Source organism: Protomyctophum parallelum (assembly GCF_964188405.1).
Source record: "Protomyctophum parallelum genome assembly, chromosome: 20".
Classification (NCBI taxonomy): Eukaryota; Metazoa; Chordata; class Actinopteri; order Myctophiformes; family Myctophidae; genus Protomyctophum; species Protomyctophum parallelum.
The window spans coordinates 39,574,870-39,592,403 of NC_139718.1; the positions used below are offsets into that span (position 1 = coordinate 39,574,870).

General features: G+C 44.5%; 1 protein-coding gene across 1 annotated transcript; it reads right to left on the bottom strand.

The window, feature by feature from the left end:
* Window positions 1–9,644: 9,644 nt before the first annotated feature.
* On the bottom strand, window positions 9,645–17,292 carry LOC310877402 (retinol dehydrogenase 14-like). The gene is made up of 4 exons (XM_083791234.1): window positions 16,877–17,292; window positions 13,582–13,767; window positions 11,993–12,106; window positions 9,645–10,343 (listed from the first exon to the last, which is right to left on the bottom strand). The coding sequence occupies exons 1-4, from the start codon at window positions 17,225–17,227 to the stop codon at window positions 10,023–10,025; spliced, it is 972 nt and encodes a 323-aa protein (XP_083647360.1). The 5' UTR covers window positions 17,228–17,292; the 3' UTR covers window positions 9,645–10,022.
* Window positions 17,293–17,534: the final 242 nt, after the last annotated feature.

A 17,534-nucleotide genomic window follows, 5' to 3' on the forward strand; every position in this document is an offset into this window, starting at 1 on the left:
GCGGACCCCCATCTGAAAATATGTAGTTCCCCCCATGCAGAACCAAACCGTTGCACTACATTTTCACAATTTTTCAAAAATAGCAGAGCTACAAGCTTGTAGATCTGCAATGTTCCAATAGCTAAAGTATAACATAATGCTTAAGACACCAAAAGGGGTTCCCGCCAGAATGGGTTAACACTGAAATGTGCTGCCGTGACAAACAGTATTTCCTGCAAACTGTGCAGTAGTTGAACCACTGGACCTGAATTAGTGGCAAAGTGTCCTTGAGCAAAACACTGAACCCCTTGACTTGCTCCCGTGATGTGCAGATATGGTGCCTTGCATGCATGGTTTGGTGTGTGTGTGTGTGTGTGTGTGTGTGTGTGTGTGTGTGTGTGTGTGTGTGTGTGTGTGTGTGTGTGTGTGTGTGTGAATGTATTAATTGAATGCACAATCTATGTAAAGCGCTTTGAATAGTAGTTTTGTTGCTGACATAATATGGATGCTGGGGTTCAGGGTTCAGGTCAGAGGAGTCACAGAGTGATGGAGTGAATGTCGTTGAAGTGATGACCAATAATAATCTAAATGTCTCAATAGAAGAGCAGGGAGACAAAATACAACCACCCCAATTATGTTATATTGTATTTTTTGTAATATCCACAAATTAACTTGGTAATTGACTTGGGAAGTGGCCAAAATGAGTTTTAGACGGGTGCTGGCATCTCCCTTATAGAGGGTGAGAAGTTCAGTCACACGAGAGAGACTCGAAGTAGAGTCGTTGCTTCTTTGCCTGCAGGAAAGGAGCCTGCTTAGGTGGTTCCTGCATCTGGTTATGATACCACTCGGGCGTCTCCCTAGGGAGGTCCTCGAGGCACGTCCCACTGGGAGGAGATAGCCGTTGACTATCATTGCGCCGTTTGCACACGTTCGCGTATGAAACATTCGTTCACGTGTCATGGGCCCGCAATGACATGAACGTGCGCAATGATAGTCAACGGACCAGCGCTGGCTCGAGCTGCAATACCAAATTCGGCCACTATGTCCATTTGGCCTCAGGGTTTCCTCCGGGTGACGTCTCTATTAATCCATTCTGACCGGGCACCCATTTTGGTGTCAGCATCATGTTATGCTTTAGCTATTTAAAAATAGCAGATCTACAAGCTCATATCGCGCCACCGAGTGGCGCGATACGAGCTTGTAGGTCTGCTATTTTTGAAAAATCGAAGAGCGACTGACATTTTTAGAATCTGATCTCAGGTCAGAATGGGTTCATCAGACCAGTGTGTGTCCGGCGGAAACCTCGTATGAATCTGATCTCAGGTCAGAATGGGTACTCTAAGGTGTGGACTGGAGGAGACTGTGGAGGGAAACCATCCTGGAGTCTGTTGACTAGACCGCACTCTCATATCACATACTTTGTCTGAATGTGCATGTTTTTATTTTACGTTGTCACTCATACGTAGGCTATATGTCTAAAACTGTTAATGTTTGACGGGGAAAGAACCTATCTGTTCCAATAATGGATCCAATGCATTTATTATTTAGTGGGGACCTGTTGGGAGGGTGCGTGCGACCCAGGAGGAAGTCACTAATGTTGCTCTGGAGAGGGAAGTCTGGAGCTCTCTGGTGGAGCTGTTGCCCCCGCGACCCGACAACGGATAAGCGGTTGAAGATGGATGGATGGATGGATGGATGATTAGACAGTATGTCCATTATGTGCTTATATTCAAGTAACGGACGAGGGGCAGCCAAACCTTATCAAATTGTCTCGAATTGGTTTTATTAAAAAGGATCCCTGGATAATAGGACAACCCCCCCCCCCCCCCCCCCCCCCCCCCCCCAAAAAACACCTTAAATATTTAATTTATTTTAGAGAATCTTTCACTCAGTATAGGATCTGCTTGATGATCATATGTCCATGTGTGGTATAGCCCTATGGAATGCAACTTAATACTTCCTAAGGATAATATGAGCATCAAAGCAATATTTTAAATACTTTTTATTAGCACATGCATTCCATGGGGTCAGACCACACATAATGACATCATCAACTTGCGACAGGAACAGTTCCTATTGAGTGAAAGATTCTCTATTCATGAAAGAAATACAATATTTAAGGTGTTTTTATTTTTTATTTTTTAGTTATAGAGGTCAAGTATATATAATGTTTTAAGGCATATTTGTCTTATTAGCCAGGGATCCTTTTAAGAAGTGCCATATATGGCTCATTCTCTCAAGGAGAAGTGTAGCCTACTAGTCATGTCATTTAGCCAATGTTTAAATGCAGGTGTGTCGTTTTGTTGCTGCTGTAATCAGACCATAATGAGAGAAGTAGTTACTGGTTTCTGTGCTCTCGTCAACATAGAAGACAGACTCTTATTATTAGCATGAATAAGGACCGATTTATTATGAAATGTATGGAGGAAAACGGGTCAAGTGCTCCTTTAAAAAGGTTAGCCCTCCAAGCAGAACCCAATGCTACTGAAGTTTCTGACATTTGTTAGACCCAGTGCATTGGGTCCTGTTGCATCAGTATCCTGCCACCTGGTACGCGGACATTCATAAAACATAAACAACATGGATAACGCCTGTCTGCGCTCTTTGACGACATTTTTTCGTGTGAGGGTTTCTGAATATGTGAAGTATAAGTACCCATACATGCCGCTGCGAATATCTCCTGTGGCGCGGAAGCCGTTAAGTATTATACTTTGTTTGACCGATTTGGTCGCTTTGATTCTTCTCTTCCTTCCTTGTTTATTGACACCTCATTGTACCGCCTATCTGGCTAGCTAGTGGCGCTATAGCTATGACAGAGCAGATCAGAGGCAGGGACGTAGCCGCACAAGCCAACCGCACACCGGTAGGCGGTACAATAAGCGGTAAACAAACAAGAAGAAATAAAGCGACCAAATCGGTCAAACAAAGATTAAAAATACTTAACGGCTTCCGCGCCACAGGAGATATTCGCAGCGGGATGTATAGGTACTTAAAGTTCCCGAATTCAGAATAACTCAAGCAAAAAAAGGCCGTCACACGCCGCAGATACGAGCTTAGAGAGCATGTTTACGTCCGCGTTCCAGAATTCCCATACGAAAATATAGTCATGAACAGGGACCCTACATAAAACTCATCAAAATTTCAGAAAAGCTTTATGTAGTGTTCCGAGAGGGGCTATAAAGGTCTGAGTTGAACATTATTATGTTATGTGGTGACTGGTCCCACGTACGAAACCCGATCCTCCTGAAGTGAAGTCCCACCGCTGCTGCTGCTGCGAGTCCGTATACCGCAAGCTAAACGCATTACACACCGCTGCAATTACACTCATTTGTGTTATTTGCTAAATAAATAAACTCTTAACTGCCATAAAGATGCCCGCAGCGCAGCGCCGCTCCGTTTCTACAGCAGGGAGATGGATTAGATAATCCTGGCTTCCCTTCATGCCCAAGGTTCTACCGTGTATATATATATAGCTTGTTTCAGCGGAGCTGCCTTTTAAATGAGCCAGAAAATCTGCCTAATGAAAACGATGCAGGTGGGAAAGACATTATGGATGCTGAGTGGAGTGGCTGTTTGCTACCATCTGAGAGAGAGAGAGAGAGAGAGAGATAAATGTCCTGTTAGAGCGATGCATTCCCAGCTAATGAGCGCATTCTGCTTGAGCAACATGCAACGCTTGACTTAGAGCTAACTAACGTGGAGACGCAGAAACCTTGCATGTCTGAATTTAAACTGTTATTTTCTTTTCAGGAAAAGAAAAAAAAGCTTCTTGTATTAGTCACAATTACACTCTTGTTGACGCTGTTCTATTGCCTCTGTATTTATAAAACCCACGGACACACTTAGCTGCACTATGAAACAATAACATTGAAATGTTGTCCCATCTGTAGCCTAAGTTAATAGCCTACAATATAATTTATACAATTGGGGTGGTTGTATTTTTGTATCTCTGCTCTAGCTCTATATTGAGACATTTAGATGGTGTCAAAGGTCATGTCTCATGTAGACACAGGATCTGACACGAGGTTTGACCTGATGGTCAAGATTCAGTTTATCCCCTGAGCAAGCAGACACAGTGTTTTTAACCCATTCTGAACGGGCACCCATTTTGGTGTTAGCATCATGTTATGCTTTAGCTATTGAAAAATAGCAGATCTACAAGCTCATATCGCGCCACCGAGTGGCGCGATACGAGCTTGTAGGTCTGCTATTTTTGAATAATCGAAGAACGACTGACATTTTAGAATCTGATCTCAGGTCAGAATGGGTTAATCAGACCAGTGTGTGTCCAGTGGAAACCTCGTATGAATCTGATCTCAGGTCAGAATGGGTTAAGCACCCCACCTAGCCACCCAGCCACCCACCCACCCAGGCAGCCACCCAACCACACAGACCTCCCCTCCTATAGTCAGTATACATAACCCATTCAAGGCGGTAACGCCTTCTGGTGTTTTAACCATTATGTCACACTTTAGAGCTATTGAAAATAGCAGATCTACAAGCTCATAGCTACGAGCTTGTAGATCTGCTATGTTTGGAAAAGAATCATGAAAATGTGTCGCAAATCTTCAATGTATGTATTCTTTCACAGCGAACGTTTTAACTTAAATATTTGCTTCTGGGGGGGGGGGGGGGGGGGTCGGCGGCCGATTTGGGGGTCCTCGACATGAAAATGTTTGAGGACCTCTGACATAGAAACATGGGGTTTTTTTCAGAAAACTGTCAGGATTTAGAAGGCATTTGTAGAATCGTCCCTATAGGTCTACATGGGATAAAGCTCTCAGCGTGCAAACGACTCAGTCTGCTAATGAAGCAAACCCGAGGCCATTTATTGCATTATGTATACAGCTCGTTACAGGAGAGGCTTCATAGCAAACACAATCAGCGGAATCAAGCGCTGCCGCTGCGCCGCCGCCGCGTTTCTTTGGATGGAGTTCTGCGTGCGGTTCAAGTCTGACCTGAGATCAGATTCATACGAGGTTTCCGCCGGACACACACTGGTCTGATGAACCCATTCTGACCTGAGATCAGATTCTAAAAATGTTAGTCGCTCTTCGATTTTTCAAAAATAGCAGACCTACAAGCTCGTAGCGCGCCACTCGGTGGCGCGCTATGAGCTTGTAGATCTGCTATTTTTCAATAGCTAAAGCATGACATGATGCCGACACCAAAATGGGTGCCCGGTCAGAATGGGTTAAATGTCAATGTTAACACGTTAAAAATAATGAGGCAATATTGTTTGGTAATCTTGACTCTCAGGTTATTTGAGGCACACACACACACACGCACACACACACACACACAAATCACAACAGTATTATATAAGTGGTTCACAGAGGTCAAATAATTTATTCAAGTTCCACAGTGAAGGCCACGTTGTGATTGAAATGTTACAATGTTAAAATTAAACCCCCAATAGTTACGATAGTAAACTTGACCTTTACGTAGATCTGTACCTGGTCTGCTGTTTTGTGTTTCCCCCCCGTCTACACCAAAAATAGATGACCTACAAGCTCACAACGCACCGAAGCGCGACATGTGGTGAGCTTGTGGACCTGCTATTTCTTGGGCCCCCCAAATGAGGGATGCTAGGGTTCATGTACAAGAAGAAAGTGTGAATCTGAAACCACGCACATAATTTACTGTGTAATATATATATATATATATATATATATATATATATATATATATATTATATACTGTACAAACAGGAGTCGACTGCTTTACTATTGCCCCGATTCATAATAATAATAATAATAATATTTATTTATATAGCACCTTTCATACATAAATGTAGCTCAAAGTGCTTTACAGAGCAGAAAAGATAATAAAAACAAAAGCAAAACAAAACGGCATAAAAAACAGGCATGCAGTTAAAACAATAGGACAATAACGCAGTGTCAAATCAGGCAAAGGCAGTGTGGTACAAAGAGGTGAGTCTTAAGCTGTGTCTTAAAAATGTCTATAGAGGGTGCCTGTCTGATCCGCAGTGGTGATTTATTCCAGGCTGTTGGGCCATAAAAGCAGAATGCTGCCTCGCCATATTTCTTACTATAGCCACCTTTTTGGGGAGTTCGAGTTGGCCAGCAGTGGAGGACCTGAGGGGGCGGTTAGGGATATATCTAGGCAGACAACCATGGCGATAGGAAGGTGCAAGACCATTAAGAGCTTTATAAACGAGTAATAGGATTTTTAAATAAATTATATAAACCACCGGGAGCCAGTGTAGTGAGGCTAAGACCGGAGTGATATGATCTCTCTTTTTGTTAAAGTCTGTCCTGCGGCAAACACAGCCGATCTACAAGCTCACGGTGTGTCACACTGCGGTGCGTCTGTGCTTGCAGATCGGCTGTTCTCGTCACGAGATACTGTATCATGACAAAGCATAAATCAAGTGTATTATGCCTACGGTTCAAACGTGGCCGTTCGTCTATTCGTGTAAGGTCCAAAGATCTAACACTTGGCAGTATCGCAGAATTTAGCCCGAGGAGTGTTTTTCGTGCAAAGCTAATGCTTGGAATGGATTCAGAATCATGAAAACCCCCTAGAATGAAATTTAGAACATTTTTGCCATATATTGGTTGTTGATGGTACCCAAACTTTCAGCAGCAGTCAAAAATTCCCCTAGGGTGGTTGAATATGAACCAATGTGGGATATGTTAGTATAGACACCTTTACCAACACATTGGCGAAGAAAATTCTTGGCATAAGAAATGTATTCCCAGGTTTAATTGATATCCCCTGAGTAGGAGAAGGACAGCTAGGTCAACTCCTGCACAGTGTCTTCAAATGCAGTCGAAATGTTCTCGGCCTATTCGACCTCCAAAGATAGCCTGATGAAGGTCGAATACACCAAAACGTTGCTGTTCCCTTAACCCATTTTGGCCTGACGTCGAAATAAGAAATAAATCTTCTAAATCCTCTGAAATAAATATTTACACGATCTTTCAAAAATAGCAGATCTACAAAGCTCGCTTGTAGATCTGCTATTTTTCAATAGCTAAATTATAACATAATGTTTAAAACACCAAAAGGGGTTCCCGCCCCCAAAATGGGTTTAATAAACTTTTCAACTGCATTTGAAGACAGACAGTTTTGTCCTTTTCAGTCTCCATTCACACATTCCTGGCCTCGACGCAACAACACGTCCTCGCACGAGTAAGTTTGCAGCATTGTTCTTATCGCGCCAGTGACAAAGATACAGATACTGCAGGTCAAATATTATTCAAGTACAAGTGTGAGCGGCCCTGTGAAATGAAGTACCTGAGTTATCAAGAGTAGTAGCGGTGAAAACAGACCATCTACAAGCTCACAAGGTGTCGCATCGGCGGTGCATACTTAGTTTAGACTAGTCATTAGTTAGACATGGGTTAAGGTTAGGTTTAGGTGTGCTGGCCCGTGGGAGGTTAGGGTTAGGGTAGCCTGAGCTAACGTGTTAGGTTTCTGGTCTAGAGGGGCGGGTCGCGGCTGAGATTTGCGCACGCCCTGATTGGATCTCATCGATCTGTCCGTCACCCCCGGCCCCTCCTCTCCCCCCTAGTGCAGCTCTATGTCACATAATTTGGAGCGACGCCCACCCGGAAGGGTTGACTCCCATTTTTAGACCAGAGCGGCCAATGCGTTCCTCCAGGCTTTCAATTTTTGCACCAACAAAAATGAAAGCCTGGTACCGAGGCTAGGGTTAGGGTGAGGGTTTGAGATAGGTTGTAGTTGTAGGACTAATGACTGGTCTAATCAAAGACTAGTCTAAACCAAAAAACTGTCTAAACTAAGTACTGCACCCGTCGCATCGTGACTTCTTGTGAGTTATTTTCTTTGAAATAAGTGGAGTGAAAGTCATACCATAAGTTACCACTTAACGTGGCACTACAGTATATGTAACTTATTTTTAACGAACACATTGTAACACTCCGATTGCCCGGGGTTATTTAATCCATTAAATCATAGCGCCCAATCGATTTATAGCAACGGAGCACTTTCACCGACGGACCGGAAGTTATACCGGATGTGGCTGGAGCAGCTAAATGTAGCCAAAACACGCTAAAGGCGATCGACAACGACGGGAGGCATGATTCAATCTAACGCGACTAGCGACTGGACAGTGGGGGGGCCGTCTAACACAGGATCTTTTCTTAGAATTAGGCGGGATGATTTAGATCGCAAGTTATCAACGTTTTAAGAAATGTCGTTGTCGTCGGCTAAACAGGGGAGGAACATTTTCGATGACGTCCCACTGTTGCGCAACAGGCGCTCCTAGGCTGTGGAGCGATGCGATCGGTTTCCATATCAATAAACTTCGTCTTTTGGATAAAACTTCGTCCTGGGTAATTTGTGTGCAATCTGTATGGTAGACTGGTAGAGTATGACTTAATTCAATATAACTTATACAATCGGGGTGGTTGTATTCCGTCTCCCTGCTCTTCCATTGAGACATTTAGACGGTGTCAAAGGTCACGTCTCACCTAGACACAGGATCTGACCTGATGGTCGAGATTCAACGTATCCCCTGAGCAAGCATACAGGCTCTTATTAGCTCACTGGTAAAAGATAAATTGAAAAAATGGCAAAACTTGCACAGGAAACCGTGTTCAAATCCTGGCTGGGAGAGGAAAGTTACATAGTGCAGCTTTAAGTACACTTCTCAGGTAAATGTGCGTTGTTACCGTCAGTCACAGTTCAAATGTTACATGCGGTTGCATAATGAATTCATGATTAAACGTGCGCTCATGTTTCCCATGCAGCCCGAGGGCTAATACTGTACATACAGTACATGGTCGAGGACGGTGTTCATCAGACAAGGAAAGAAAGCGTTCCGCTCTGGCTAACGGAAAATCAAAACCTCCGCTGCCTCGTTGACTCCACTGGCCGCTCATTTATATCGCTAATTTGTTACTGTCACTGTAGGTATAGCCGCTGGAGAAAACTAACTGATTTTGGGGCTGGGAACCCCTTTTGGTGTTTTCAAGCATTATCTTACTTTAGCTATTGAACAATAGCTGATCTACAAGCTCATACCGGCACCGAGTGCCGCGCTATATGAACTTGTAGGTCTGCTATTTTTGAAAAATCGTGAAAATGTGGCGCAATATCTTTGAAAATACAATTCTTTCAGAGCAAATGTTTTCACTCAAATCGTTGCTTCCGGGGGGGAAGGGGCGTCCCTGGTGGAACAACATATTTTCAGATGGGAGGGGGGGGGGGGGGGGGGGGGCACGGCCAATTACATATGATGCTGGGGGTCCTTGACATGAAATGTTTGAGAACCACTGACATAGAAACATGAGGTATGTCAGAAAACCGTCAGGATTCAGAAGGATGTCGGGTCTAAATGGGTTAACCCATTCTGACCGGGCACCCATTTTGGTGTTGGCATCATGTTATGCTTTAGCTATTTAAAAATAGCAGATCTACAAGCTCGTATCGCGCCACCGAGTGGCGCGATACGAGCTTGTAGGTCTGCTATTTTTGAAAAATCGAAGAACGACTGACATTTTTTAAATCTGATCTCAGGTCAGATTGGGTTTAATCAGACCAGTGTGTGTCCAGTGGAAACCTCGTATGAATCTGATCTCAGGTCAGAATGTGTTAACTGATGTTTTATGTTATGTCTATCGCATGCATGTCCTTCCCTGGAAGCCCCCCCCCCCACCCCCACCCGTGTTCTGATCCTTCTCATGGTTTATTCCTTGTCTTCAGTTTTCCTGGTTGAGACAACAGCTCAGTGGCCTTGTGGTTAGAGTGTCCACGACATACGATGGAACCGATTCCTCCGGTTCTTCAATCTCGGGAACCGTGGTCCCGAAAGCAGGACCGGTATCCTTTCCGGGTCCCTCCCAACAAACGACCCTATAAAGGCTCATTCATAGTCTGGATTTTCGGTGGCGAGGTGACCACCGCTCCGGTGGCGAGGTGACCATCGCTCCGGTGGCGAGTAAAAACAGAGAGAAGGGCGGTGGCGGTGGTTTGCGCTTCACCAGTGACGCCATGTTGTAGTTCGGTGGTCACCGAAAATCCAGACTATGAATACCGCTTACCAGTCCTCCTCACGTGGTCAGGCCCACCATCACCTCGCTGATGTCCCACAGTTTGCGCGCCACGCGGCCGTCCGTGGCTTTGGGCAGCAGGACCAGCGGCCGGCAGTCTGCGAAGCACTGCCCCTGGGCGCCCTGCCCCGCCTCGGGGCGGCAGGCCAGGTGCACGGAGGTGCGCGCGCCCTCCTCCGGGCTCCTGAACAGAGCCAGGGACAGCAGGCTGAACAGGGGCTTCGCCAGCAGGGGCACGCGGACGTGCCGGCCCAGGTTGGTCCTCACGATGCCCGGGGTGAGGCCGTTGACCGTCACCCCGCTGCCCTCCAGACGCCGCGCCTAAAGGACGGGACGGGACGGGGGCGTGTCAAACATTGTTGTTATGATTGTGAAGATTAGCTTAAATCTCTTTTAGACCTTTTTGACCTGAGATCAGATTCTAAAAATGTCTTCTACATCCTGACAGTGTTCCGAAAAAGCTATGTCAGTTGTTCTTCGATTTTTCAAAAATAGCAGACCTATACAAGCTCGTAGACCTACGAGCTTGTAGATCTGCTATTTTCCAATAGCTAAAGCATAACATAACACGCATAACACCAAAAGGGGTTCCCGCCCAAAATGGGTTAAATCTTTTTTAACCCATCCTGGGCGGGAACCCCTCTTGGTGTTTTAAGCATTATGTTATACTTTAGCTTTTTTTTTATCGTGAAAATGCGGCACAAATCTTTGAATATATATTCTTTCAGAGCGAACGTTTCTACGTTTCAATTACATATAATTTTTGGGGTCCTTGACATGAAATATTGAGCACCACTGATACAGAGACATAGGTATTTCAGAAAACTGTCAGTCAGTTATTTTTAATTTCGACCAGATTCTGCAAAATGTCTTCTTCAAAATCCTGAAAAAATTTATGTTTCTATGTCAGTGGTTCTCAAACTGTTTCATGGCAATGATCCCCAAAATGATATGCATTTGGCCGTCGACCCCCATCTGAAAATATGTTGTTCCAGGGACCCCCGGCCCACCAGAGGCAAAGATTTAGTTAAAAAGCGTTGCGCTGTGAACAAATAAAAATAAAAATATTTGCACCACATTTTCACAATTTTCCAAAAATAGCAGATCTACAAGCTCGTTGCATTCAGTGCCGCGCTATGAGCTTGTAAAGTTTATTTTAACCAAGTGGTTAAAAGCTATAAGGCGACACAGATGCATCTCCGTTCTTAATGGGTTGAAAATATTACGATAATGAAAATATGCTTAAATCTCTTAAAATGCTGCTTTGATTAACAATCCCCCCCCCCCAACCAACATATTCTGGGGGGATTCATTAGCCAAAAGATAGCAGATCTACAATCTCACAACAACGCACCCCAGCATTCATAATTCTGGCAGGATACATACAATAGCCACCAAAATAAATTGCAGATCTAGTTCACAACGTGTCGCAACAGATATGCTATTCTTGGCCAGAGAGATTCGGTGTAGGGTTACGGGAAATATGCAGTACAGACGGAGCCAACAGAGGTCCAGACAGTGTATGATAGATTTCACAATACATTGTAACCCTCTGTGATATGATTATCACATTCTGGGCGAACCCCTTTTGGTGTTTTAAAGCATTATGTTATACTTCAGCCATTGAAAAATAGCAGATCTACAAATGAGTGCCGCGCTACGAGCTTGTAAATCGTGAAAATGTGGTGCAAATCTTTGACTGTATATTCTTTCAGAGCCAATGTTTTTAACTCAAATCTTTGCTTCTGGGGAGGTCTCTGGAACAACATATTTTCAGATGGGGGTCGGCGGCCAATTACATATATTTCTGGGGGTCCTTGACATGAAAATGTTTGAGAACCACTGACATATAAAGTAAGAAACACAAGGGTTTTTCAGAAAACTGTCAGGATTTAGAAGACACTTTGTAGAATCGTTCCCAGGTTCTAAATGGGTTATTGAGAGTGATAAAGGGGCAATAATTGTGGTACCAGCTCGCAGACGAACAGCAGGTTGGCCAGCTTGCTGCGGCTGTAGGCGAAGGCCTTGTCGTAGCTCTGCTCACTGCCCAGGTCCTCGAAGTTGATGTCCCCGTTCTTGTAGAGCTGCCAGGAGACAAATGATTTCACACACACGGAACAAAATGTATTTTGGTGGGCCTTAAAGGGACACTTCACCCTTTTTGCAAAAACATATATGTTAATGACGTTTAGAAGCTTTAGAACACTTTCCTGGGGGTCTTTATGTGTGTAATATGTGGTTTTAGATATTTTAGATTGTAGCAGTGAGCACAGTGTCTCTGATGTCATGGACACTGGTCTCACTACCTTCCTGGACTACAATTCCCATAATTATTTGGTGCACTGCTCCTCCTTGTGAATAGGTGGAGGGCTGTCTTACTAAGACAACATGTAGTCCAGGAAGGAAGTGAGCCCAGTGTCCATGACATCAGAGACACCGGGCTCACTGCTACAATCTAAAATATCTAAAACCACATATTACACACATAAAGACCCCCAGGAAAGTTTTCTAAAGCTTCTAAACGTCATTAACATATATATATATATATGCAAAAAGGGTGAAGTGTCCCTTTAATGCCGTCGTAACGACTTTTTCTTCTCCACTTGCTGAAAATAGCCGATCTACAAGCTCACAACGCGTCACACTGCGACAGGTTGTGAGCTTGTAGATCGGCTATTTTCAGCATGCAACTAATAAAATGACTTATACGGGATTATACTTTGTCCACTAGTCCCTCCCTAACATTAGTCGACGAAATCAACACTGCAAAGATCATATTCTATGAGAAACACATCAGAGTTGTTGTGGGGTCAAACAAAGAATCACGTGATGTTGATCCCCTTCCCCTATTGGCTCATATACCATAGGTCATAGACGTATGTGTAGTCGGAAGAATACCCTATATTACAATTTAAAAAGTCAAATAAAACACTAAACACTACCAGTCATGAAAACTAAACTAAAACTAGCCTGAAACTAAGCCTTTTCACAAAACTAAACCAGCTTTAATCACCTTAACCCATTCAGGACGGGAACCCCTTTAGGTGTTTTAAGTATTATGTTATACTTTAGCTATCTACAAGCTACTAGCCGATCTACAAGCTCATAGCGCAGAGTGCCATCTGCTATTTCTGAAAAATCGTGAAAACGTGACGCAAATCTTTGAATATATATATTCTTTCAGAGCTAACGTTTTTGAGTGGTGCAACCACTCCAAGGAACAGCAATGTCCGTCTTAACCTATGTACCTATGTGTGACTATGTTTAGAGTACCACTAGGGGCAAAGGTGGCGCTGTTGTGCCAGAAACAGAGAGAGAGAGATAGTGCTGAGTGGAGTTGGCAGGGGTCGGCGGCCAAATACAGATAATTCTGGGGTTCCCTGACATGAATAAACTTGAGCACCACTAAACATAGAAACATAGGGTTTTTCAGGAAACTGTCGGGATTTAGAAGCCATTTGTAGAATTGTCCTCAGGGTCTAAATGGGTTTAAAAACAAACAAATTGAAACCGAATCTGAAAAGGAAATAAAACGTAACAGATCTACACACACACTGACCTTAGAGGAGACCACAATGATGCGGCTGGGCGCACATCGTTTGAGCAGGTCCAGTAGCAGGTGTGTCAGCAGGAAGTGACCCAGGTGGTTGACCCCGAACTGCATCTCAAAGCCGTCCTCTGTCCGGCCGTAGGGACACTGGTAGACGCCGGCGTTGTTGATCAGCACGTCGACGCGAGCTTCCTCCTGGGAAAACCAACGACGAAAACAACATACATGTTACCATGATGAGGACAATGACAGACGGAACACAGCTGTGTAGGGTTCTGATCCTGGAACAGGAGGAACCGGATCACAAGAATCATATCTATAGTCATGTGTGTGTGTGTGTGTGTGTGTGTGTGTGTGTGTGTGTGTGTGTGTGTGTGTGTGTGTGTGTGTGTGTGTGTGTGTGTGTGTGTGTGTGTGGGTGCGTTTCGCGACACGTCGCGTGGGCTTGTAGATCAGCTATTTTTTTTTTCCCACTACTTTTTTTATTATGTCACGTCGAATCCAACACTTGGCGACATGTGGTCTTTTCTGTGGTTTACTGTAGATGGTTAGTTCTACTGGATCTCTTCTCCACTAGTCCCTCCCTGACATTTAGTTCGACTGGATCTCTTCTCCACTAGTCCCTCCCTGACATTTAGTTCGACTGGATCTCTTCTCCACTAGTCCCTCCCTGACATTTAGTTCGACTGGATCTCTTCTCCACTAGTCCCTCCCTGACATTTAGTTCGACTGGATCTCTTCTCCACTAGTCCCTCCCTGACATTTAGTTCGACTGGATCTCTTCTCCACTAGTCCCTCCCTGACATTTAGTTTGACTGGATCTCTTCTCCACTAGTCCCTCCCTAACATTTCTACTGGATCTCTTCTCCAACTAGTCCCTCCCTAACATTTAGTTCTACTGGATCTCTTCTCCACTATAGGCCATCCCTAACATTTAGTTCTACTGTATCTCTTCTCCACTAGTCCCTCCCTAACATTTAGTTCTACTGTATCTCTTCTCCACTAGTCCCTCCCTGACATTTAGTTCTGCTGGATCTCTTATCCACTACTAGTGTCTCCGTAACATTTAGTTCTACTGGATCTCTTCTCCACTACTAGTGTCTCCCTAACATTTAGTTCTACTGGATCTCTTCTCCACTAGTCCCTCCCTAGCCTGGGGTCCACCTATGCTTTCTATGGCATAGGCAGTTCCCGGCAGGATCCGCCGGGAGAATCTAGACGCAGCTGCGCGGCATGAGACTAATTGATTAGAGCGACACAGAAAGAGAGGAGTGTGTGTGTACATGATGTGTGCGTGTGTGTGTCAATTTAACAATGGTGCAGACGATCAGAAATCAGCAAAGCGTGATTGACGTTTGCGCTACTCTATGCTGAATTGAAGTGGACTCGGTCCCAAACGTCTGGGTTTCCGAGGCTAACATTTAGCTCTACTGGATCTCTTCTCCACTAGCCCCTCCCTGACATTTTAGTCTAGTTTAATTTTTTTGACAAAATTGTCAATAGTTTTAGTCATCATAGCTTAGTTTTCATTTAGTAAGGTAACATTTTTTTGTCACTGTTTTAGTCGTCAAAATCAGCGCTGGTCCAGAGCAGAGCCTTGGATATGACATGGCTTTCTATAATCCTACTGTTGCTCTAGATGGAAGAAAGCTCCGAAGAGCATGGCCGACCGGCCTCACGCAAAGTGACTTCTTCTTCCATCTGAATTTCAGCACGTTTTTTTGTTTGTTTTTTCCCTACTGCACGCATTTTATTATTCTGCTCTGGATAATCCGACTTTTATTTGTGTGGAAAATTCAAATATATTTGTATTTGCGTCTTAAAAGGCCTCGACAGACACACATCTGTGCGACATGTGTTTGATTCTTTCTTTTATTGACCGACTGCATGGAAATGATGCAGAGCTTAAAACGTAAACTCTACTTAGGAGAGTGTGTGTGTGTGTGTGTGTGTGTGTGTGTGTGTGTGTGTGTGTGTGTGTGTGTGTGTGTGTGTGTGTGTGTGTGTGTGTGTGTGTGTGTGTGTGTGTGTGTGTGTGTGTGTGTGTGTACATGCGTGGGCGTTACTATGCCAAATGTCCCCACAAGTATAATAGAATTTGTCAATGCGAGGACCATTTTTTTACACATATTTGAGCACGCACACACACACACACGACTATAGATATGATTCTTGTGATAAGAGAATGTGATGTAAATACATTATTTTATTATTCTCATGACCTTTCAATTTTTTATTGCCCATCTTGATGTTTTATTTTATTGCACGCACGCACATATTTTACGTCCACACAGTCATTTTAAATGAATAAATGCAATTTTTTTATATATTATATTATATATATACACACACACACAAACACACACACACACACACACACACGACACTTGGGTGCATAATTAAATTCTCTTATCACAATAATCATATCTATATAGTCATAAATAACTTAACACTATTCACTTCAATGGACATCTTGACGATTGGCTGATACCATGGCAACCTGACGGGCTAAACTAGCCAATCACAGCGCGATTGTCCACTTTGGGCTATGGGATCTATAGGTCTCATGACTGTCTCCGCCAAAACAAAACAAAACAAAGTGGTGTTCTGCTTCATTGAGGAGGGTCGCCTTGTAATTCTGAGAGGTTACAAATGGAACCGTTTGGTTCCATTTGTAGCCTCTCAGAGTTACTAAAAACGTTTAATAATTAATACGTTTGATAAAACAACCATTATAATAACGCAACGACGCTACCCCCAGTTAAACATGGTTCACACACGACGCTCGTCATGGCGGAACTTCAACCTGGTTGTCGCACTCCCTCCATTCACAGCCCTTACATCTACATAAACGTTCATATTCCAAATATAAAGGGTCTCACCCCAGAGCCACGGATGTTACAACCCCCTACGGGGGCATATAAGAACCCGTACCTTCCTTATTAATCAATAAAAAACATATTAATCCGATCGGTGGCCATTCCCTCCACGAGGGTATATGTTATCAGTGTGCAATACACGCCCCGACCGATAGGGCGCGGAGTTGAAACCATGGCGGATTAAAACGGGAGAAAATGGCCACCGGTCGGATTAAAATGCGTTTTTATTGAACAACACGGAAGATACGGGTTCTCCTACCCGCCCGAAGACTTAAGGAACATCCGTGGCCTCTGGGTTGAGCACTTTATATTTGACATGTGAACGTTTATGTAGCTGTAAGAAAGGCTGCAGTTGGAGACCGTGCGTAAAAAGAGAAACAGGTCTATGACAGACAGTCATGGTGTATTCATTCAGTACTATTTACCTCCAGAATGCCGCTGCAGAACGCGCGCACGGAGCTCAGCGAGGCCAGGTCCAGATGTCTGAGGACCACCCGCCCCTCCAGGTCATCATGGGGGCTGTTGGTGGTCCCTCTGGTGGTCCCCGGGGAGGAGCAGAGGTCCGCGAGCAGCTCCCGACGGGCCGCCTCGCTGAGCTGCAGGTCCCGGCACGCCATGACCACCCGAGCCCCGCGCCGCAGCAGCTCGGCCGCCGTGGCCCGGCCGATGCCGCTGTTCGCCCCGGTCACGATCACCGTCTTGCCGCGCATGGACGTGTCCTCCGGGGTGGTGTCGCCACCACCCCCGGGGGGCTCCTCACCACCACCGCCGCTCATAGTGTCGTCTGATGCGGGGAACTTGTCTTGTTGTACCTCGAGCCGCGGTTCACGTTCACAACAACAACAACAACTTAATTTAAACAGCGGTTGTGTGTGTGTGTGTGTGTGTGTGTGTGTGTGTGTGTGTGTGTGTGTGCGTGTGCGTGTGCGTGTGCGTGCCTGACTGCGTGTGTCGTGTGGAAAATAATCTCTATGTCCAAAAAATATAAAAGCAGGAAGTAATGTGGTTAGATTAGAAGCTGCATGGATCCAATGAATGTAAGTTATTATTTAGTCACAAGCTCTTGTTGATGCTGTAGTTTTC

What these genes read in the sequence shown, in the direction of transcription:
- LOC310877402 (XM_083791234.1), bottom strand. Translation starts at nt 17,227, where the DNA reads ATGAGCGGCGGTGGTGGTGAGGAGCCCCCCGGGGGTGGTGGCGACACC. An exon ending in TCATTGTGGTCTCCTCTAAG is followed by an intron (nt 12,107 to 13,581) that starts GTCAGTGTGTGT and finishes GTCTCCTGGCAG; the next exon opens with CTCTACAAGAACGGGGACAT. An exon ending in TGCTGTTCGTCTGCGAGCTG is followed by an intron (nt 10,344 to 11,992) that starts GTACCACAATTA and finishes CCCGTCCTTTAG; the next exon opens with GCGCGGCGTCTGGAGGGCAG.